The sequence below is a fragment of the Pocillopora verrucosa genome, chromosome 13, assembly GCF_036669915.1.
Source record: "Pocillopora verrucosa isolate sample1 chromosome 13, ASM3666991v2, whole genome shotgun sequence".
NCBI lineage: Eukaryota > Metazoa > Cnidaria > Anthozoa > Scleractinia > Pocilloporidae > Pocillopora > Pocillopora verrucosa.
Window position 1 is genome coordinate 15794274 of NC_089324.1, and position 25050 is coordinate 15819323.

The following is a 25050-nucleotide window of genomic DNA, read 5'->3' on the forward strand; positions in this document are numbered from 1 at the left end:
CAGGCTCTTGTTCGGTCAGACATTTTTATACAGGTAGTTCCTGTGTAATTGTTTCTTTTTTTTTTACATGTGTAGTCATTTATTTTTGTTCTTTGTCTGTACTTACAGGTTAGGAGATCTGTTGAAAGTAATAACTCCTCAGACTCTGCATTTGAATCCACTACTGGGAATGCATCTGGTGTTGATGACAACACTGAGCATTCAACAGGTAAAATTTATTTTTATGGCTGTTGTTGAAGTAGTGGTATCAATTTAATTTGAGTGCTTGTCATTGCTCATCAAAGAAAAAGGATTAGTGACAATTGAGGGAGGAAAGATTGATCCCAGATCTGTTCAGTACCAATTTTCACCAACAAATCACCATAATTATGCTAAAAAAAAGCTTCAAATGGCTAAGCAGGCTTGCAGAAAGCCCTGGGCTTCTTCTTGTACCAAATTGTTGCTAACTGATATCCAAATATGGAAGTGATCCTTGCAGTTGTGAACACTACTTAAGTAGACATAGTTTGATGCTACTCTGGTTTGCAGATTTAATGAATGTAACCGAAGAGGTTACAATTCATAGACCCAACGTTTCGACACTCCTGTCTGGTGCCTTCATCAGGGTTGATCTAAACGCTGCAACAAGAGGTCCTTTTATATGATCACTAATTAGCGGCCTTTTTTCTGACGAGGTGTAAATAGGCGTCAGGAAGCAAACTGCCATCGTCACGATTTAAAGGAGCGTGGGCGGAGTTAATATGCCAAGCCTTCAAACAAAGGCGCTGGTGGTAAGGCCGATTAGTGGTGATAATTTTAGAATTATCCCACCCAATTGTATGGTTAGTTAGGCATGTATGCTCCGATAAAGCTGAATTTTCCTTTTTGTAAAGGAAAACTGCTTTTTGGTGCTCTTTTAACCGTGTACCAAACTGACGTTTGGTCTGTCTGATGTATTCATTATCACAGTCATTGCAAGGAATAGAATAAATGGCGTCGGTTCGTTGTTCTTTCGTGACAGGATCCTTGAGTTTGGCGAAAATATGCCCCAAAGTCTGAAAAGGTTTTTGAGAAACTTTAACGTTGTGGCTATTCAAAATTCTCTTGATGGCTTCTGTAACACCTTGTATGTAAGGAATAACAGCAATACCAGTCGCTGGTTCCCTTTCATCAAGAGCATTACTATTTGTAACTGGTTTTTGGCAGTTACGGAGAAACGTTTTTGTATAGCCATTTGCCTTTGGGACATTGGAAACATATTTCCTCTCCTCAGCCTTCGAATCGAGTGAAGATGGTAGACAGTGAGCCCTCCTAAGTAAAGTTTGGCTACAGACTTTTTATGGCAAATAGGGTGGTGAGAATCAAAGGCGAGGTATTCGTCGGTGTGGGTAGGTTTACGGTAGACACTTGTCTCTAAATTACCCTGAACCCCTCTAGACACATTTAAATCAAGAAAGGCCAAATGTCTATCCTTTTCACGCTCAAGGGTGAATTGGATCGATGGCTCTACTGAATTCAAATGCGACAAAAGGCACTCCGCTTCAAAAAGCGGTTTTCCTTTGCAAAAAGGGGAAAATTCAGCTTTATCGGAGCATATATGCCTAACTAACCATACAATTGGGTGGTTGCTTCCATCGAGTTTGAGATTTCAACCCATGACCCATTTATCTTTCAGAGATTAGCCTGAATTAACAGGAGACCTCTTACTGAGCAAGTGACGGAGTTTTCTGTCGTGTATCTCTCTCTGTTTGGTAAACTGCTTCCATCGAGTTTGAGATTTCGGCCTCCTTTACGGAGTGCTAAAGGATACAAGCTCATGGTCCGTACTGGTTTTTCTTTTCTTAAGCTACGAATAGATGAATGTCACATTTCCATATTGCGTTTGCGTGCGTTATTCTCTCGTTCGCTCAGTGAACTCTCTGCTTTGATTAACAACTCCGAAACTTCCTGGGTCGAGGAGTTCTGCAGTTCTTTCGAACTGCAGACGTTTACCAAACAAAGAGAGATACACGACAGAAACCTCCGTCACTTGCTCAGTAGGGAGTCTCCTGTTAATTCAGGCTAATCTCTGAAAGATAAATGGGTCATGAATCTTTCCTCCAAGGAGTTATCCGCGCTGGAACGGAGTGGTTTAGAGAAGGGTCTTAAGTTTGCTATTGCTTCTCGCAAAATACCGACTGCCGAAATTGTCGCCGCTGTTAAGGAGAGTATCTCTCAACTCAACGACGATCGTAGGCATTTGGTAAGAGCAGAAGTAAGTGGCATACTCAGGCGTGCTAAACCTCCTCCTAAAAGCATTCAAAAGGATGTTTTCAATGCGCTCATAGCTCTCAAAAAAGGATCCTAACAGGCTCGTATCATCTGCTGACAAGGGTAATTGTGTTGTGGTTCTGGACAAACAGCAATATCACGACAAAGGTTTGTCTCTACTTAATGACAAGAGTACGTATGCTGTCTTAAACTCTGATCCTACCAGTAAAACTCAAAGAAAGTTAAACAAAATGTAGCTTGATTTGAAAAAAGCTGGTGGAATTAGTGACTCTACGTACAAAATGTTATACAGTAGTGACGGCTTATGTCCACGTTTTTATGGCTTACCTAAAATTCATAAACCGGGAATTCCTTTGAGAACCATTGTCTCTTTCGTTAATTCTCCGACTTATGCAATTTCTGGTTATCTTGCGAGAATTTTGTCGCCTGTTGTTGAGAATACTGATTACACTGTCAAAAATTCCTGCGAATTTGCGGATTCCATAAGAGATAAAACTCTTAACGCTTGTGAAGAATTAGTGTCTTTCGACGTTGTTTCGCTCTTCACTAAAATCCCAGTTGATCTTGCCGTTAAGGTTGCAGAGGAAGATGCTTCCCTGGGACAAAGAACTTCTTTGCCTGTGGAGGATAGTATTCATCTGCTGTCTTTTTGCCTCAAAACCACGCAATTTACATATAACGGCACCTACTATCAACAAGTTTTTGGTAAAGCGATGGGTTTGCCCTTCTCGGCTGTCATTGCTAACATGGTAATGGAAGACGTGGAACAAAGGGCCTTAGCCACTTCACCGGTTAAACCCTTTTCTGGAAACAATATGTACAATATGTCGATGATGTTATTTCTGCGGTATACAGAAATGAAGCGGAGCGCCTCTTGTCGCATTTGAATTCAGTAGAGCCGTCGATCCAATTCCCCCTTGAGCGTGAAAAGGATAAACATTTGCCCTTTCTGGATTTAAATGTGTCCAGAGGGGTTCAGGGTAATTTAGAGACAAGTGTCTACCGTAAACCTACCCACACCGACAAATACCTCGCCTTCGATTCTCACCACCCTATTTGCCATAAAAAGTCTGTAGCCAAAACTTTACTTAGGAGGGCTCACTGTCTACCATCTTCACTCGATTCGAAGGCTGAGGAGAGGAAATATGTTTCCAATGTCCCAAAGGCAAATGGCTATACAAAAACTTTTCTCCGTTATTGTCAAAAACCAGTTACAAATAGTAATGTTCTTGATGAAAGGGAACCAGCGACTGGTTTTGCTGTTATTCCTTACATACAAGGTGTTACAGAAGCCATCAAGAGAATTTTGAATAGCCACAACGTTAAAGTTTCTCAAAAACCTTTTCAGACTTAGGGGCATATTTTCGCCAAACCTAAGGATCCTGTCACGAAAGAACAACGAACCGACGCCATTTATTCTATTCCTTGCAATGACTGTGATAATGAATACATCAGACAGACCAAACGTCAGTTTGGTACACGGTTAAAAGAGCACCAAAAAGCGGTTTTCCGTGCAAAAAGGAAAATTCAGCTTTATCGGAGCATACATGCCTAACTAACCATACAATCGGGTGGGATAATTCTAAAATTATCACCACTAATCGGCCTTACCACCAGCGCCTTTGTTTGAAGTCTTGGCATATTAACTCCGCCCACGCTCCTTTAAATCGTGACGATGGCGGTTTGCTTCCTGACGCCTATTTACACCTCGTCAGAAAAAAGGCCGTTAATCAGTGATCATATAAGAGGACTTCTTGTTGCAGCGTTTAGATCAACCCTGGTGAAGGCACTGGACAGGAGTGTCGAAACGTTGGGTCTATGAATTGTTACCTCTTCGGTTACATTCATTAAATCTGCAAACTAGAGTAGCATCAAACTATGTCTGATTGTCCACTTGGTTGCCGTGTGAACTTTAATACATACTACTTAACTAGTTATGAAAATAAGGCCTGAAAAAAATTCAGGCCTGTGCAGGATTTGAACCCTTGACCTCTGCACTCCAAATATTTTGGCTCTTCCAAAGGCTAATAAATTCATGATAGCTAGTAATGTGATATTAGTGTTTCTTTTTTTTTTATCAGCATTACAGGTGATGGAAATTATTCTATTTCTTTTAACTGTTTTCTCTTCCTTGATTGCAGTGATAACAAAACTTTGTCCAAAAGAAGGCCCCATAATGGTATTTATTATCATTTTTTTTTTTCATAATTTTTTAAACTCATAACTAAACAAAAATATTAATTTGATCTGCCAGTTGCTTTGGCAAAAAAAGGCAAGGATCCCATAAAACCCTGGTTACTAAAGGGCATACTTGCTTTCAAAGAAAGAATTACCTACAATGACTTAAATTTCCTTACTGTGATTTGAAATGAGCTAGTTAAAATGGCTTTTATATACACCTTTGGACTCTCTTCATGGCTCACAACCCCTTTTATTAATGAAAACCCGCTGATCATATTGTAGCATTATGGGTTATAGAGTCACTCATAATCAGTCGAAGTCATTGCCCGAAAAGACTTGCAGTAGGCAATTGAAACTTCACGATCCACATGGAAGAAACCCAATGATACTTGATTATTTTTTGACACATCACGGTATTCTGCTTTTTTTTAAATTGTTCATCCTACTTATTCTTCGTCTTGTGTTGATCTTTATCACTGAATAGGGTGGTACACAGTTTGTTATTTGCCTTAATGTAAAGAGTATTCCAGAAAATCTCACATCACTGAAAGCTACATTCAAGGAGGTTGGATTTGTAGACTTAACACCAGTTACTGAAGGTGTTTACTCTGGGTGTAGTCCAGGTATGTTGATTTATATAGGTAATAGGACCAAGTGGAGTCCAATTCGGTCAGTAATCATATGAATGATTAACAAAATCGGATGTCCGTGAAGCGGGCATCCGATTTGTTAATCACGAGTATGATTGCGGACGGAATTTGACGACATAAAGTCTTGTTACCAATTAATCAAAACTATGAAAAAATTTGAGAAAGAAACTAGACATAGGTTATATGTTTTCATAAAAATAAAGCAAAAGTCAACCCGGCAAAATGCGAGACAACAACATGCACGCATGACGCTTTCTGTCCATTTACACAGGCATGACGTGTTACATCTCTCTTTAACTGTCCTGTTACGCTGTCCAATTACAATTATAGTTTTGATTATGAAATTTGTGTTACATTTTGATGTCAGAGTATATCAGTAGGCTAACTCATATTGGTGCCAGGTGAAAACAAAAGTTGTAATTGATGGAAAAAGCATCATTATGCGTGATCCTTTTCGCATGTAGCTGTTTCGAGAAAGATTATCAAAAAAAGGGACAAAAATACGCACAACAATCTTGATAGGTAATATGGGTATCTTATAATCGGTGAAGTTTGATAAATCAAGTAAATAAATAAATTCGTCAAACCCGTGCTGCTTCGTCCTTACAGTGACGTTTTTCTCAGCTACCGTCTGATTTTTCATTTCAGCCTCTAAAACTCTTGGGAAAGTCGCTGTTACCGTGGGTTCTCCAGATGGTACGTGGAATTCGCCCGAAGAAACGGAATTCGAATACTATCCGGATGTTACTCAAGAGTTCCGAAAATTAATTGCTAAAATGCCCGACACAAAGAGAAACATACCACTGGACTACCAAACATTAAATCCTTCCAGTTCAGCAGGAACAGGTCAGACTCTCTGTTTGTTTCTTAAGTTGTATACAGTGTATGGTATCTTACTCTGTGACGACAATCATTTGATTGGCATCTGGAAGTCAATTAAATTAGATAAGCCACTGTATAAATTTTCGGAAGCTGGCGTTTGGAATTGTAGGCCTTCTTCACAGTAAAATGGAGGATTGTGGGTTGTGAACACGTGCCTCTAGCTTCAGTACCTTTTAAGGAGAGATGTTAAAGGTGTTTTCAGCGTTTCATGTGATTGGCTAAGTGGTTTGGTAATGAGTAGTTGCCATGTTTGCATAAATTTTTTTTTAATTTTGATAGTGTGCAGTCCGTCTTCCTTCTCGTCTGTGGTGGATACATCATTGATGGCAGATGAGAGTAAGGACATATTGTCACTGAAAGCTCTGCAGGGTATACTATTCGCAGCCGCTGCAGCAAATGATCGCGAATGTATTGAAACAATCTTCAGTACTTCAGCTGGAGAAGCGGTCTTTCAAACATACAGGAACAGCTCCATCTTGCCAGAAAATACTGCCAGAGCTATGGGACATAAAGACTTAGCAGAATACCTTCAAAATATTCACAAAAGGTGTTGATTTTATTAGTTATACGTGGGTAAAATCTGTATTTAAGACATATCGCTGCCAAATCCCGTATCCCGGTTTCTGTACAAGGGATTGATTAAAGATTTTGCTGCTCCAGCAGGTAACCCTCAAGTGTTCCCTAAGGTTCTCCTTGAGTTAGGTGGTGTCAATACATACCCCTGAGTGGACAGAGGCACTGTACAATGTACTGCCCAAGAGTATTCACATCAACTCAGGAAGGCTTCAAACCTTAACATTTCATTCTGGAGTCCGTGGTGGAATGGTTGTCTAGTATAAACGACTAGATTTTTGCTGTGTAACTCCCTTAGTCCACGGGAATACCATAAGTTTAATGGTCAAAGTATTTCAGAGCGCTAATTATTTGTTGGGGAACTATTTGAATTGATTTCATCCTTAGTAGTGTGGGCTGGAGAGTGGCTGCGTTACTGAATTAATTTCTTGTCTTGTCGCAGGTTGTCAGAAGAAATTGTTTGTAATGTTCAGACTGTAACTATTGATTGGGTAGAACTCAAGCATGCGACTGCCAAGAAGGATATCTGTTGTAAGCTTAACAATCTTTTACTCGCGTCAGCTGTTTTGTATGCTTTTTTGAGTTAATAATGTGGGACTTCTCGCTGAGAGTACGCTATACAATGACTGTTTTCCCTATTTCCTCATATGATTCAAAAGATTCGTCAGTTTTGATTGTGATGTGGTTTTTATATAGTTGTTTCAATTTATATCCAATTCAAACTAAATTGTTCCCAAGAGTTTTACTTTGGCTAATAAATAAGTTTACATAAGCGGTCAGTGATGGCGGTTGGTCGCAGTTGTATTTGCTCCGCTTCAATTTTATTTTTATTCTTGTTCTGTTGTCTAAGTCGTTCGTTGTGTTATCCGAGTACGTTCCTTTTTGGTTTTTGTCGTGTTTTAAGCGATGGTGAAGTTGCGATGAACATTGATGAAATGGATTTGTACCTTGCAATTTGCTCGTCATGGATGAAATCGACCCGCCACCTTGGATTACAATCCTCAACAAGGACGAGTCGTTACTTTACTTCGCGAATACCTTACACACCAAACTCTATTTCTACTTTCAATGTTACTCAACTTCGGCTGGCAAACAGCGGTGACATCAATCCTAACCCTGGTCCTTCTATTACATCGTTTACAACAAATCGCTTTCGGCAGCGCCATGAAATGCAACGACGTCGTAACCCTTGTAACCTCGTGCAAATCAAGTGTGATTCTGATCTTCATCTTAGAACATCGACAACTAATCTGACTATGTCAGGATTGGAAGTCAAGAGTGGAATTACCGACAGGGTTTGGCCTATCAATACTGTGGAAAGTCGAAGAACTTTTCCTTCTAAAGTTAAAAATTTGCATAATGCTGTTAACAAGAATAATCTCGTGCAGATTTGCATTACTTCGAACAGGAAACCTGTTATCTCCAACAAATCTACTTTATCGGCTCCGAAGTTTTGTTTGTTTGGCCTCCTGAATTGTCGATCAGTCCGCAATAAGTATCTCTTTATCAAGGACTATGTTGTGGACAAGGATTTTGATATTTTTGCTATTACCGAGACCTGGCTCAACACTGGGGATTATGATAATTTAGTAATCGGAAGTCTTATCCCAAATGGCTATCGCTTTTTACACTCTGTTCGTGATGGAAGAGGTGGTGGCGTCGGATTGCTTTTCAAAAGTTCGCTGCCAGTTAAGCAGACATCAAAGGTCTATCTGGACACCTTCATTTCCTTTGAAGCCATCGAAAGTGAAGTTAAGATTTTTTCGCAATCTGTTTCCATCCTTAATGTCTATCGTCCTCCACCCTCATCCGGAAACAATCTTTCAACTGAGCTTTTTATGAATGAATTTTCGTCGCTGTTAGAATCCTATATCACTAAAACTGGTTCACTTGTAATCGCTGGTGATTTTAATTTTCATGTTGATGATACAACTGATACTGCGGCGGCTAATTTCCTGAGCTTATTGGAGTCATTTGATTTACAACAACATGTTCGTAGTTGCACCCACAGAGCTGGACATACTTTGGATCTGGTCATCACTCGTGATACTGAATATATTTTGAATGCTATTTCAGTTGATAATTCCTTAGAGATATCGGATCATTACACTGTTTGTGCTGATCTTCGTTTTGTTAAGCCTAATTGGGAAAGGAAGCGTATTTGTGGTCGGAAATTAAAAGCCATCAGCTTGGAGCATTTTCGACAAGATGTTGCAATGTCTCCTCTTTTGTCTGAATCATCCAATGATTTACTTACGCTGCTTCACTTGTATAATTCGGAGTTATCTAGTGTTTTGGATAAGCATGCGCCATTAAAATCGCGCATGGTTACCATTCGTCCCGCTGCTCCATGGTTTAGTGAGGAGATTAAACTGGAGAGAAGATTTCGTCGCCGACTGGAAAGGAGATGGCGTAGGACTAGATTGCCCGAAGATCGTCTGCGTCTTATTGAACAAAATCGTATTGTCAAGGAGCTATTACTCTCTGTCCGCTCACAATGTTACACCAAACTTATTGATGATAATTGCCTTAATCAGAGGAAACTGTTTGGCATTGTCGGTAAGTTGTTACATCGGAGTCCTGCACCGCAGTATCCATCTTGCTCTTCCGTGGCGGATCTTGCAAATAGATTCATTGGCTTTTTTGGTGAGAAGATTATTACTATTCGACATGAACTGGAATCGAACCCTATGCAGGGAACTTATTTATTTAATGAAGCCACAGTAGCAACAACTAGACTCCATCGTTTGAGCTGTCCTTCATATTCGACCTTACTTCAGATTGTGCACCCTTTGGCATCAAAGTCTTGTGAACTTGACCCTGTCCCCTCTAGAATACTCCTCGGTTGTCTTGATCTCCTTTGCCCTGTGATCTGGAAAATTGTTAAGCTGTCTTTGGAGACCTCTGTCATGCCCACTGAACTTAAACAAGCTGTAATTCGTCCTTTGTTGAAAAAGCCGAGTCTTGATTATCAAGAATTTAAGAACTTTCGGCCGATCTCTAATCTCACCTTCTTGTCCAAAGTCATTGAGAAAGTAGTGGCTTTGCAGCTTGTTGACTACATTGACAACAATGGTCTGTGTGAAGTCTTTCAGTCTGCCTACCGTGCTCACCATAGCACCGACACGGCTCTTCTCAGAGTCTACAATGACATTGCTATGTCCATTGACAATCGAAAATCTGTTGTTTTGGTTCTACTGGACCTGTCTGCTGCTTTTGATACAGTTGATCATTCTCTTCTCCTTGCTAGACTATCTACCCGTTTTGGCATTTGTGACCAGGCACTGGACTGGTTTCGTTCATATCTATCTGATCTCAGTATGTCAGAATCCAAGATGTCTCTTCTGATGTGCATGCCTTACCTTATGGTGTACCTCAGGGTTCCGTTTTGGGCCCCTTGTTGTATTCTTTGTAAACTTCCCCTTTAGGTGATATTGCAAGATCTCATGGTCTATCTTATCACTTTTATGCTGATGATACACAGCTATATTTATCTTTTCAAACGTCATCGCCTGAGGATATGTCAACATGTACATCTGCTCTTGAAGATTGTGTTAAAGATATTGACCTTTGGATGTTAAATAACAAGCTGAAGCTGAACAGTGGGAAGACTGAAATTATAGTTTTTTCATCCTCCTATCGCCCACGTCCTGCGTTAACAAACCTGGTGATTGCCTCTGACACTGTTGACTGTTCAACTACTGCTAAAAATGTTAGAGTTATTTTTAATAACTCTCTATCGATGTTGCCGCACGTTACTGCTGTTTGCAAGTCTTCGTTTTTTCATTTACGCAATATTTTTAAGATTCGCAAGTTTCTTTCTTACGATACATGTAAAACTCTAATTCATGCCTTTGTTACTGCAAGGATCGACTATTGTAACTCACTGCTCTACGGTCAGCCTAAATGTATCTTGAAACGTTTACAGAGTGTCCTAAATAGTGCTGCTAGGCTTATTCACCTTACTAGTAGATATGAGCATGTTACGCCGTTGCTTATTCAACTTCATTGGCTACCAATTGAACAGAGAATAACTTTCAAAATTGCAGTAGTTACATTTAAGGCGCTTCATGGTGCTGCACCTAGCTATATCAATGACCTTATACACCTGGTAGACTTCTTAGAGCCTCCAATCAATTTTTACTTTCTACATCTAAATTTAATCTTAAAACTTATGGTGGCCGGTCTTTTACTATTGCCGCACCTTCTGTTTGGAATGCGCTTCCATTCGAACTAAGATCATTTAATTCCCTTTCTTCTTTTAAATCTAAGTTCAAGACGTGGCTTTTTAAAATTGGTTATGATGTTGTATAGAATGATGATGTTTTTATAGGATGACAATGTAGTTTTGTAGTTTTGTAGGTTTAGGATTTTGTTCTTATTTTTATTATGTAAAGCGCTTTTGGACCATTGGGAATTTTTATAGAATGACAATGTAGTTTTGTAGGTTTAGGATTTTTTTATTTTTATTATGTAAAGCGCTTTTGGACCATTGGGAATTAGCGCTCTATAAATACTGTATATTATATTATTATATTATATTATTGTTCCGTCATACTTGAGATTTTAACCAATGTTTTCTGTAATTGTATTTAAATATTTTGAAGTATAACTTAAAATTTACTCTGAGTTATATCAAAAGCTGCTTCGAACAATAATTACTTCTCACTTTTTGAGTCAAAAGTTAGTGTGCTTGAAATGCCCATTTTTTTTCTTCTGGTTACAGCAGGCACTGATGAATCCCAAGGTTTGGAACTCGAAAGTTTTCTGGAAAGTGATGACGATCAAACCAGCTATTTCGCGGACGATGAGACATCGATTTGTCAGTCACCATCTGCCAGTGAATTTGAGGATGAGTGCATTGAATTAAAATGTGAGCTTCAACTTTTATTTGCAATTCAATAATACCATGACTTCAGATACATTCTCTTACCTACGTTGTCTCCGTATCACACCAGATTTTTAAAAATGGACTTAACGTTATGGTTTATAAATATGTATAACGGTTTATAAATATGTATCTACACATTACAATTGAGTAGAGAAACGGAAAGAAATTGTAACAAAATGAGTGATGTTTTCTTATGGCCATGATATAGATAAAAATATATTCGGATATTTGGAAGATTGATATCTGGGAAAAAGCCATGATGGATTCAAATTGAAATCGAATAGAAATGACATATTTGGATGCAAGAGTAACCTTTTCCTTGGATTTGTTATTAAAGCTGCAAAAAAAAAAAAAAGGAAAAAAAAGCGAGCATAGAGTCCTTGGTGCCTTTGCTATGCGTGGCACACTCTGCAGCTAGTTTTCCTACTTATCCACATCTCAGATTTCCAAATTTCCACACTTTCACACTACCATACCAAAAATTTGCAGGCAATACCCAGCAATTACCTTTGACAAAATAAGTAATTCGGGAGAGTTAAAATGAATCTCCAAATTGTTATTTGTTATTAAAGCTGCAAAAAAAAAAAAAGGAAAAAAAAGCGAGCATAGAGTCCTTGGTGCCTTTGCTATGCGTGGCACACTCTGCAGCTAGTTTTCCTACTTATCCACATCTCAGATTTCCAAATTTCCACACTTTCACACTACCATACCAAAAATTTGCAGGCAATACCCAGCAATTACCTTTGACAAAATAAGTAATTCGGGAGAGTTAAAATGAATCTCCAAATTATCGATTTGATAAAGTGCAAGCACTGATGATCAAAATACTTTCAGTTTCATTAGCATGTCATGTGGAGCATGCACACAATTGTGTTTTGCACTGTCTAGCTTTCATGTCAGGCTTATACATAATTAACTTAATTTGCTCCCATATTTACGATGCATTTGATCCAAAAGCGATAAACATTTCCAGCATGTTTCATGTGTTTATGTTTATTATTTTATAGTTTGAAAGTATTTTTTCTTTTTGATAGACAGCTTAGATTCTCCTTCCAAACTGTTCTGTTCAATATTTTTATCAAAACTGGTTTAGTTCTGCATGTGGTTGCTCACATCAAAGTATGTATCTGATGATTATTTAATATATTATTTCATGGCAAGGTACTCTTGGGGTAAATTTGAGAGTTCTGATTGGCTCCAACTTGGTCAGGATTTTGCTGCAGGACCATTATCGCACCATAAAGTCGATCATAACACAAATTTTTTTACGTGGAAGCCAGAAAATTCCAAGTAAAGCTCAACCAGGTAGTAAGAAGTTAGTTCTGACTTTGCAAAAATGGCTATTTTGAATTCCAGAGCAATTGACTTCCTTGTTACTCTACATTTAATGAAAGTTTCTGTACATGGACAGCCAGTAAGGACTATATCATATTTGATAAACAACCAGTCTTACTTATCAGGAGGATTAAAGTTAGCAGCAAAGACAAATCAATTTTGTGCACAAACGCCATGAGGCGATTACAATAACAATTTGTTTTATACATATACTGGTAAACCACAAACACCACCGCCTGCACAATATTCAAATCCATTTCAACTTGCATCAGCATGCACAAGTATATATATTTAATTTTTTTTCCTGCAATAAGTGTAACAGTTGAACTAACACATCTATATGAATGTGGGCATCAGTTGAAGAGGAGGAAATTGAATAAAAGACACACATCTTTTATAAGTTTTGACCAGAAATTCCTATTTAAAAATCAAATAAGAAAATTTTACTTCAGTTTTGTAAGATTTGTTTCTTATGAGTGAGGATTCAGGATGAACTCTCCCCTCTGGTGGTGACATGGTGGCCTTATGATTAGTGAGGTGAACTCAGGGTCAAGAGATCTGCATTTGTCACTTGGCTGGGTCAATGTGTTTTGTTCTTGTACAAAACACTTTTCTCTCACAGTACCCCTCTCCACCCAGGAGTATAAATGGGTGGCAGAAATTAGTCAGGGAAGCCTGATGAAGTGCCAGGGAGGAAAGGGGAGCAGGGGGGAGTTTTAACCATGGGATGAACAGGCATCTCATCCAGGGGGGTGGTTTGTTACTTCCAGTTACTCCATGTGAGGAAACAAGGATTAGAAGCTCTGGGCCTGGATGGGCCACTACTCAGATACAGACTTTACCTAACTACTTACAGCCTCTTAGTTTAAATAAATTAAATTGCAACTGTAACAAATTATATGAACTTGCAACACAAAGATGTTGACATTTGTCCAATTTATCTCAGTCAATTGCAAATGTATTTTATAAATCTTGAAATGTATTATAATGAGAAGTGAATTACAATTCATTTAAAAATAAATGGTTGTGTCTTCAGTATATGCATCTTTTGTTGTTTTGCTGCTTTAAGCATGCCATTAATATTAATTGCCTGGGATTTTGTGTCTATGTATTTTTCCCATTCTCAGAAGGGAAAAAAAATACTTATTTTGCAACTGGGTAATATGTTGAGCTGATGTTTATTACCATTTGCAACCATCTTTTTTTCAGGCCAGGATGACTTGATACAGCAACTTAGTAAGAAACATTTTACAGTTTCTATGGCTACAGGAAGAAGTTCAATTAAAATGCCATGTGAAAATGAAGACTTACCTGAGGAAGAAAATGCACTGGATTTTGATGAAGACACTTTACGAGGTGAGCTAGGTTCAACTTTAGCTTCAGCTATTGTTAGAACAATTTATATTCCATCAGTTTCAAGAATGCAAGCAGATGTGGAGAATGATATATACAGTACACTGTATGATCACTTTAAATGATATTTTGGGCAGTCTGGTGGCTCTCTTCTCTTATTATAATATGCTGTTCATTTAGAGGATCTATGACACAGAAACCTTTGTTACTTTCTTTTCTAGCAGTTCAAAGCAAGTACACAAAGTTATAATAAAGAAAGACTTTATTTGATCATAATTTAACATTCATTTTGCAATTTTGCATCATAAGTACCATCACCATTATTATCATCGTTCCATTATAATGCAACAGTCAATTTGAATGCTTCAACATCCCCTCCCTTCTCCTTGAGCAACGCACAGGCATTTGATCATCATCCAAACCAAAGAAAGGGGATGGGAGGATTAAACCTTGCCTGACTGGGATTGGGGAATTTGAGCCAGAAGTGTCAAGACTAATTTCCAGTAGGGTACAAGTGTTATATCATTGAATATGGAGGTGTTTAAGGCAGATAGTGCACTCTTAGTAACAAATGGCTCAGAAGAAGAAAGTCTACAAGGTCCAGGTTTTAAAGCATGGTCAATTAGTTGAAAGCCAGGTTGATAATTATTTCGCTTTTTACATAAAAACTGAGTTAGGCGTTTGAACACTTATTTTGCTTGAGGGGTAGGAATTTTAGGAAACCAATCTCCAAAAGTTCAAATGTCCAGAGGTTTGCTTCAATTTTAGTGATGCTTAATTCTTATCATTATTATTATCTCTGTTGTCACCCACATTATTAGCATCATCATAAATATTAATCTCATCTTCTTTATCATTATTCTTATCATTTATATAATAACTGTTTGTCTATAAGTAAGATTGCTTCTGGTTTTTATGATTGCAACATTTGGATCTTATTGACTCATTAACTATCTAAATGTAATTAAAGCAGTAGACTCTTTTACACTTATAATTATGCTGCTTCTCTGATTATCAGTGAGTTTCACAAACACAGAATGAGAATCTGGGTTGTCCATATGGCTCATCAACCTTCCAGATAAAACAGGATTTGGGTCAGTTCCTCACAGAAACATAACATTTGAACTCCAGATTTCCCATAAACAATGTTGTTATGGTTCTTCTCTTAATTTTCTTGATTGCACTTAGATTGTTTCAAAGTAGGGATTACAATTTCTTATAAACAACAACCACAACAGAAACTGAGTCTGATTTGTTGAGCTTTCAACCGAAAAAAGTCTCTCGTAAATGAGCTGAGTGGGGTTTGTCCTGTGAGGTGAGGGGGGGGGGGGGGGGGGCTGTAGATGTTATCTAAGGTTTATGATTCAAGTCAGGCAGGTGCAAAAGTGGCAGCTGGCACAAAACGGAAAATCTGCAGATTTTACATCTTCAGGGCTTGGCAGCTCTGCTTACACACTAATTAACTACCTAGCGACTTTAACACAAATTATTTTTATTTTTTCTTTGCAGCCACAGCTGACGTTTATAGGAATGAGGGTAATGAGGCCTTTAAGAAAGGAGATTTCATCAATGCTATTCATTTTTACACCAAAGGAATTAAAATGAACTACAATGAGAAAGAACTGAAGGCCAAACTGTACAACAACAGGGCTATTGCACATTTTAAACTTGGTAAGATAATGAGAGCTTTAATATGCATTTTTTTTCTCTTTTGAAGCTATTGGGCTGTCAGTAGTAGTTTTCTGAAAAAAGGTGATAATTTTGAATGCCTGCCCAGAAAAATATACATCTTATCTTGGCCTCTCAAACATACAAAGAAGTAACCTTTTACCCCAGATATCAATGAGCATCACAAATTTTTCCAAAAATTAATGTAAAGGTGGTGGGTTTGCTATATGTACAGCTAATCGGAGATATTTATTTTTATTACAGGAAATCACCAGGATTCACTGAGGGATGCAGAAGCAGCCATTGAGTTAAATCCAACTTTCCTTAAGGCAATTGTGAGAGGTTAGATATGTTAGCTGTGCTGGCTGTGATGATGATGATGATGATGATGATGATGATGATGATGATGATGATGATGATGATGATGATGATGATGATGATGATGATGATAATAATAATCAGTTGACTTTAACCCTTTAACTCCCAGATCAAATTTGTAATTCTCCTTACTGTCAGCTATACAATTCTGATCACATTAATTCAGAGAATTTAGTATTGGATCAACAAATTATTACCAAATTTATATTTTTCTTTATTCTCATCCCTTATCTGGTTGATATTTTATTGATATTGTAAGGAGAAATTCTGTTTTGGTCACTCATAGGAGTTTAAGGGTTATTTAAGAGGTCAAGACCACCCTGATTTACATTTGAATCCAGCTCTAGACTGCTGTGCCATGAGTCTCTGTCATGATGAGATTATTATTTTGATGCTGAATGCAAAGCAAAATTTCAGGATGAGTATTTTGGTTCCCTTCTGCTCATTGAGTGAGGTAGTGGTGTCAGATATGTTTAGTCACTATCTAGCTGTTTTGAAAAGAAGTAAGGACTTAACTCAAAACTGTCAGGAAAATTTCCTCTTTCATCAACTGTAAATTGATTTGAAGTGCCATGCATAATACATGTACTAATAATTTAACTACAGACAGCATGAGTAAATCTTATTCTTGGTGAACTTTACACCTTAGTTTGAGTCACTTCCTAGCAAGCAATTATCAACTGATTGAGTATATAAGTATGTTAACTAAAGGGAAACTAGCACTAATATCAAATAAAATGTTTTAATTTGTATTTTGATTGAAATTGAAATTTAACCTTGTTCTAAAAAGGTTAACTAAAAAATGTATCATTATAAAAATTTTAAACGATGGGTTTTATTTTTCCGTTTTCACATTGTATGTCTTATATTCTTTCTATATCTCTTGGTTATTTTTGTAAGAATTACCATTCCCAATTTAAATGTTCATAGAAGTTTCAATTATCAAAAGTTAATCTAACCAAAACCTAATAGGGCCTGTATATTCTTTTCCTATGGTTTAGTTTTTTTTGTTTTTGTTTGGTTTTTTTTGGTCTGTAATGATTTAGCTTTCAACGTTTTCTGGTTCTTTTCTTGTGGAGGGGGACAGGGGGTGGGAGCCCGGGGGAACAAGGGGCGGGAAGGAGGATCTATATTAGGGCGGGAAGTGGGAGCAGAAATAAAGAAGGTAATAGTTTTTTGTTTATTACTCTGACCCCCTCTTTCTCCCCCCACCACTTTCTTGGAATTGAGCTACAGTACTTAATATATGCTTTTTTGTGTTGCCTACAGGAGCCACTGCCTGTGTTGAACTGAAGAGATTTGAAGAAGCAATCACTTGGTGTGATAAGGGACTAGCTGTATCCTTAGAAGGAATCTTTCGTTTTTAACCGTTGGTATTATGGAAATATTCCATAATTTGACGTTTTAAGGGAGAACATACAAAGAATAATATTAATTGTATTAATATTATTCTTTATATTAATTATGATGGGAACTTGTCATCTCATATTTTAAGTGTGTGTGATTAAAAAACGTGGGAAGAGTTATTTCCTTGTGACTTATTAATGATATTACTCCTTTTAGCCAATTTGACTTAGTTATACTATCCATGCCATGACTGGTACTTTAGTTTAGTTAACCCTTCAATTCCCAGATCAAATTCGTAGTTATCTTTACTGTCAACCATACCATTCTTGTAATGTTAGTTTAGAGAATTCAGTATTGGATCAACTAATTATTCCCAAATTGATATTTTTCTTTACTCTCAACACTTATCTGATTGATATTGCATTGCTATTGTAAGGAGAAATTCTCTTTTGGTCACTCATGGGAGTTAAAGGGTTAGAAGACTAATATTCACCCAGTTTATACATGGTACGTGGGTATATCAGATCTCTCTAAAACGAGCCAGAACAAAAAGTTCGGTAATGTTTACATATCTTATGCAGATTTTCTTGCCTTTTTTTCCACCACTTAGAGACTCGGAAGCTTTCGTCGTGTTTTCCTATGGACAAATACAATTCTTAAGGACACGTATTTGTGATGTAGACTCGTTTCTTCCACTGCTGTAAAACATTCGTCTGATGTCAAAGCTATATCAATTTAAAACTGAAGCAAGTGCTTCCCGCTTTTTGGAAACAAGGGTTTAAATCTAGATATCTCGCGTTAGGTTTTGAGGCTGCACAGAGAAAAAAATATTTTTTTGGAATTGTAGATTTACTTCTTAACTGACTTTAAGACTAAATGTTGATAAAACATCTACCTTTCACGCAAGCCCTCCTAATAGGACATTTTATAGTTGGGTACTTAAGTGTCAAGCCTTTGATTTGGAGTGAGGCTGAAGGTGACCATGTTGTGATAAAGACCAGTGTCTAGTGACAGAAACAAAGTAATTTGCATTTGAAAAGCAACAATATTTTTATCATAACAAGGTCACCCTTAGCTATCACTCTTGTTCAGAGGCTTGGCAACCAACCATACAACTCTAAAAATCGACTACTACATACCAAAATGGCCAGAAAAATAATCGTTTTTGCTTTTTCCATATTTTAACCCTTAACATAAAAAAGATTGACAAAAACGATAGGATCTTGTTGTCATTAAGACTTCAGTCTGTCAGTGAAGTGGGAGATAAGTCCATGGAAGATAAAGATCCTATTAGTCATGACCACGGTTGTGCAAGTTCAGGTGATGTCAAGAAAGTCATAGGTCTCTATAATCGGGGAGAAGAAGCCACAGAGAACCTCAACCTATATCTTAAAAAAGCTAAAGAAGTAGGAGACAAGCATGGGGAGAGTAACGCTTATGGCAATTTTGGCAATGCTTATCGCCGTCTGGGTGATTTAAAAAAAGCCATAGAGTACCACAACCTAAATCTTAAAATAGCTAAAGAAGTAGGAGACAAGCATGGGGAGGGTGGTGCTTATGGCAATCTTAGCAATGCTTATCGCCGTGTGGGTGATAACAAAAAAGCCATCGAGTACCACAACCAACATCTTAAAATAGCTAAAGAAGTAGGAGACAAGCATGGGGAAGGTGGTGCTTATAGCAATCTTGGCAATGCTTATCAGAGTCTGGGTGATTTAAAAAAAGCCATACAATACCACAACCTATATCTTAAAATAGCTGAAGAAGTAGGAGACAAGCATGGGGAGGGTAACGCCTATGGCAGTCTTGGCAATGCTTATTTTAGTCTGGGTGATTTCGGAAAAGCCATAGAGTACCACAACCTACATCGTAAAATAGCTAAAGAAGTAGGAGACAAGCATGGGGAGGGTGTTGCTTATGGCAATCTTGGCAATGCTTATTTTAGTCTGGGTGATTTCGGAAAAGCCATAGAGTACCACAACCTACATCTTAAAATAGCTAAAGAAGTAGGAGACAAGCATGGGGAAGGTGGTGCTTATAGCAATCTTGGCAATGCTTATCAGAGTCTGGGTGATTTAAAAAAAGCCATACAATACCACAACCTATATCTTAAAATAGCTAAAGAAGTAGGAGACAAGCATGGGGAGGGTAACGCCTATGGCAGTCTTGGCAATGCTTATTACAGTCTAGGTAATTTCAAAAAAGCCATCGAATACCACAACCTACATCTTAAAATAGGTAAAGAAGAAGGAGACAAGCATGGGGAGGGTGTTGCTTATGGAAATATTGGCAATGCTTATCGCCGTCTGGGTGATATGAAAAAAGCCACAGAGTACCACAACCTACATCTTCAAATAGCTAAAGAAGTAGGAGACAAGCATGGGGAGGGTGTTGCTTATGGCAATCTTGGCAATGCTTATTTTAGTCTGGGTGATTTCAAAAAAGCCATAGAGTACCACAACCTACATCTTAAAATAGCTAAAGAAGTAGGAGACAAGCATGGGGAGGGTGCTGCTTATGGCAATCTTGGCAATGCTTATTTTAGTCTGGGTGATTTCAAAAAAGCCATCGAGTACCGCAACCTACATCTTAAAATAGCTAAAGAAGTAGGAGACAAGCATGGGGAGGGTGTTGCTTATGGCAATCTTGGCAATGCTTATTTTAGTCTGGGTGATTTGAAAAAAGCCATAGAGTACCACAACCTACATCTTAAAATAGCTAAAGAAGTAGGAGACAAGCATGGGGAGGGTGCTGCTTATGGCAATCTTGGCAATGCTTATCAGAGTCTGGGTGATTTTAAAAACGCCATGCAGTGGTACAACCTACATCTTAAAATAGCTAAAGAAGAGGGAGACAAGCATGGGGAGGGTTGTGCTTATGGCAATCTTGGCAATGCTTATCAGAGTCTGGGTGATTTTAAAAACGCCCTGCAGTTCTACAACCTAGATCTTAAAATAGCTAAAGAAGTAGGAGACAAGCATGGGGAGGGTTGTGCTTATGGAAATCTTGGCAATGCTTATCGCCGTCTGGGTGATTTCAAAAAAGCCATCGAGTACCACAACCTACATCTTAAAATAGCTAAAGAAGTAGGAGACAAGCATGGGGAGGGTGTTGCTTATGGCAATCTTGGCAATGCTTATCAGAGTCTGGGTGATTTTAAAAGAACCATCGAGTACCACAACCTACATCTTAAAATAGCTAAAGAAGTAGGAGACAAACATGGGGAGGGTAAAGCTTATGGTAATATTGGTAATATGTATCAAACTGTGGGAGATTTGACAGAGGCTAATAAGTCATACAACCTAGTGCTTAAAATTGCTAAAGAGGTCGAAGACAAATCCTTGGAGGCAATGGCTTACAGTTCATTAGGATGCGTTTTTGAGTTGCAGGGTGGACTGCCAAAAGCCGTTGAACATTACCAAGCTAGCATAAACTTATTCAATTCCTTGAGAGTACTTCTAAAATCTAAAGATAAGTGGAAAGTTAATTTTCGAAATCAACATCGAATGGCGTATACGGGTTTGTGGAGAGTTCTCGTAGAACAAGGTAATATAGATGAAGCCTTATTTGTTGCTGAGAAAGGACGAGCTCAGGCTCTGACCGACCTTATGGAATCCAGTTTTTGGGGTGGAACAAGTCGGCAAAAGATAGGCGATGAAGATTTAGCAGTCACAGCTAGGTCTTCATCAATTTGTACGGAACGTTTTTTAAAAGTTTTAAAAAACGTTTCATTAAACGTCGTCTTTCAGGCAGTGGACAAAGCTGACGTCAATCTTTGGTTTGTGTGCGAAGGAAAACAAGTTCAGTTAAGACAAAGTAAACTCAAAGGTTTTGTTTCAGAGAATAGTGGAGCTAGCCAATCCTTTGAGTCGTTCATGCGCGGTGTCTATGCACAACTTAGTGTTCGTTCTAATGTGAGATGCGAGAATCGATCTTTGGATGCTTTGAGGGAGAGTCGTTCAAGAGCGGATGTGAAAACTAAAGAAGACAACCCTCAACCTCCTATCCAACAGAAAGAATCCTTGAGCACTTTGTATGATACCGTCATACAGCCGGTGGCTGACCTGGTTCAAGGGGATGAGTTAGTCATTATTCCCGATGGACCCCTGTGGCTCGCTCCTTACGCTGCATTGAAGGATGGTAATTCTAAATACCTGTGTGAATCGTTCAGAATCCGACTCGCTCCATCGTTAACAAGTCTTAGACTCATTGCTGATTGCCCAGATGATTATCACAAAAGAAGTGGTGCGTTACTTGTAGGAGATCCGTGGGTAGCCGAGGTTACTAACAGCAAGGGAGAGACACTCTTCGAGCAGCTTCCGTGTGCTAAAGAAGAGGTAGAAATGATCGGAAAAATTCTGAATATCACACCAATCACTGGCAGACAGGCCACGAAACGTGAGGTGTTGAAAAGACTCAGTTCCGTTTCCTTAGTTCACTTTGCGGCGCACGGATGTCCGGAAACTGGCAAAATTGCTCTTACACCTGACCCACATCGAATTTCTTCTGTGCCAACGGAGAAGGATTACATTTTAACAATCAGAGATATGTTGAATGTTCAACTTCGTGCCAAACTTGTTGTGCTTAGTTGCTGCCATAGTGGTGGAGGCGAGATCGAGGCTGAAGGTGTGGTTGGCATCGCGCGTGCTTTTATGGGAGCTGGTGCTCGGTCTGTTGTGGTGTCCCTGTGGGCGATTGATGACGAGGCTACTCTCGAGTTCATGAAATGCTTTTATCAACATCTTGCAGAAGGTAAACCTGCAAGCGAGTCACTGAACCTGGCCATTAAAAGCCTTAGAGAATCAGACAAGTTCCACGACATCAAATACTGGGCGCCCTTTTCGCTGATTGGCGATGACGTCACTCTTGACTTCATGTCAAAGGAAATATAAAATTTAAATATAAAATCACATAAATGAAATTTTTTTTTTATCATCCCAAAATGTTTCTCTATTTTTGGAATTTTTCGCTATTTTTCATTGCATTTTACTTTTATTAAATGGAACTTGAGAGGTGTAACTCTACTTTGGTGAAGAAATAAAAACAGACTATTTCATTATATTTTGATTCCTGGAATTTTATTTTTTTGTGACCCTTAAAATTTAACTGCTTGCCAAGAGAACGCAATGTAACAAGGCTTCTGTTATGAATGCCTACAGTAGTTGAAGGCGATTACGAGGTTTTCGTTTTCGTTAAAATGACACTCAGCTCTATTCCTGTATCACAATCAGTTGTATGGAAAACAATTTAAAGGCTTTTTCTTGTACATAAACAGGAGCTTGTTCACTAGGTTTTAATTACGTTGTATTCTAAGCTTTTGATAAGCAAGGAAATAGTTCGTCATTTGCAAAAGTTGGCGAAATTTTTATTTCCAAAAGTTTGATTTGCAAAATTTGCAGCAATATGTTAATTAAACTTGGATGATTTCTCTACATCATAAATTACTTGGTTACAATTTGAGACTCTTCACAAGAAAAAATGATTGATATTTCTTTCAATATATTTTATATATATATTTATATATATGATTTAATTTATAATATAATTTTAACAGTGCCAAGATTGCCATTATAAGCTTAATTTGATGAAGTAAACATCAGAGATGATGTTATTAAATTTACTGACCATATGTAAGAGACATTAGACCTACTTTTAAGGGTGTAGTCAGTCTCTAGTCTCGTAGGCCCGTCCTACAATTGTTTTCCGCCCGCTTGACTTTTGTAATATGACTCTTGCAAATGTTGAAACAAATATTGAAATTTCTCAGGGAACAGGGCTACAAAAAGGTAAAAAGTTGGCTACAACACTGTTTTAAATCAAATGAGTTTGGTCAGTTTTAGTCCGTTTCATCAAACACTTGTCTATTCGTTTTAAAGAATCACGACAGAGAGGTGCGAAATTGTGCATGTGATCTAAACAAGGAAATAGCAAAGCAAAGTTCACTATAACTGAAGTTTCCATAGCTGTGACTATTAATGTATGTGACATATAATTTGTTGTTTTTAGTAGGAAATATTTACGCCAATAAATTAGAGAATATATATATATATTTAAACACGTGACACCTAGGAGTACCGAAGTCCTCGTTTAAACGTGTACGTGTATTAGAGATCCACCCAACCCAACCCAGGGGAGGACATCCATCACACAGTAATCTCGTGCGTGGGAAATTAACGTCTCCTACCCCAAACCCTGCAGGAGACGGGACCTCCGGCTTCACGTCTTATCCGAGAAGACGAAGCAAGGTGAGTGAAGCGACTTGCTTAAGGCCACAACGTAGTGCCCCATCCAGGACTTGAACCCGGGCCGTCCAACCCAGAGTCCAGCGCTCTGACCACTGGGCCACTCACGCCGAAACAGGGAAAGTAAGCCATGTAGTCCTCAGTGGGAATTATTTTGGTGAAAATGTTCATGAATAAATGTAGATCTAGTCCGCAGTTAAAAAGGTTCAGGGCTTCAGGATTAAACTTGCAATTTTTTAAAATTTTCAGTTCAAATTTTTTTCATGGCTTTAAATTTACCTTAGTATAATTTGAAGATGTCGGATGATATCTTTCTTAGATTTAAGAATTTATACTTAGTATTCAGAGCACGCTTTTTGATTAGAAGCTGTTTTGTGGTCAATAATTTAAGGTATACTGTATCACAGCTGTTTTAAGATATTTTTGTAAAATCAATCTTAATTTAGCAGAGTTTCATAGCTACCATTGGTATATACTGATATAAAATATAATAGTGAACCTCGCACATGATTGAATATGATGTAACGTAGGATTTTAAAAACAAGCTGGGACAATTTCAATTAAATATGCTTTGTATAATGTCATTGTATTTCGTGTGAAGTGTTTTGATGCTATTTGAATTTAAAGTTGAAGATATTTCTTCATTTACCTGACTTTATATTAATTAACTCATGAACTCCCAAGTTCTGCAGAAAAATCCTCCCAACTTATAAGAATGTGTTTCTTTTTTGCTTCATTTTGAGAATTCGACGTAACATTACGTTTCTAGTAAGAAGTTTTCCTCCAGTTTAGATTTTCTTTAATTCTTATTAACACCATGTTTGTCGGTGCATTAATACCGTGAGGAGAATTTAAATTATGATCAGTCTTGGGAGTAAATGGGTTCATTTTAGTGTCTTCGTTTAGCGTGTATTTTACTTAAAGCCTTGAACAATTTAATGTAGTTTCTATTGTACTTACTTTTTTACTTCTTTGTGTAAGAGAAATCCTTAGAATATGGAGACAATGAAAATCAACGCAGTTTTTGTATTTTATACACTGAGATGCAGAGAGAAAAGATCTTATGGGACTTCAATGCTTGTTTTGACCCGCGCGCGCCAAGTTGATAATCTGTGCAGCTGACAGTTTAGTAACATCCCATTTTTCAAGCCCCCACCCACTTAACAAACGCTCGTCACCTCTTCGATTGTCTCTTCCACTGTCTATCGTTCTCCGTACTGTCACACGGTTTTGAATGCCGACGGACGTGTTCATACTGTCATATGCGTGCGCCTTAATTACCTTTTTCCTCCCACAAGTT

At 38.0% G+C, this 25050-nt stretch overlaps 1 protein-coding gene across 2 annotated transcripts in view; it reads left to right on the forward strand.

Annotated features, from left to right (window-relative positions):
* Positions 1 to 24741, forward strand: part of LOC131795523 (tetratricopeptide repeat protein 28-like) — a 30058-nt gene extending 5317 nt beyond the window's left edge. For both annotated transcript variants that reach the window (XM_066159896.1, XM_066159897.1), the window contains 12 exons: positions 109 to 208; positions 4392 to 4429; positions 4916 to 5054; positions 5730 to 5927; positions 6243 to 6510; positions 6979 to 7067; positions 11263 to 11409; positions 13972 to 14118; positions 15625 to 15786; positions 16048 to 16125; positions 17431 to 17498; positions 18711 to 24741. In XM_066159896.1, the coding sequence (XP_066015993.1) occupies positions 109 to 208; positions 4392 to 4429; positions 4916 to 5054; positions 5730 to 5927; positions 6243 to 6510; positions 6979 to 7067; positions 11263 to 11409; positions 13972 to 14118; positions 15625 to 15786; positions 16048 to 16125; positions 17431 to 17498; positions 18711 to 22400 (5124 nt within the window). In that variant the 3' untranslated portion in view covers positions 22401 to 24741. The remainder of the gene's footprint in view (positions 1 to 108; positions 209 to 4391; positions 4430 to 4915; positions 5055 to 5729; positions 5928 to 6242; positions 6511 to 6978; positions 7068 to 11262; positions 11410 to 13971; positions 14119 to 15624; positions 15787 to 16047; positions 16126 to 17430; positions 17499 to 18710) is intronic.
* The last annotated feature ends 309 nt before the right edge of the window (positions 24742 to 25050 follow it).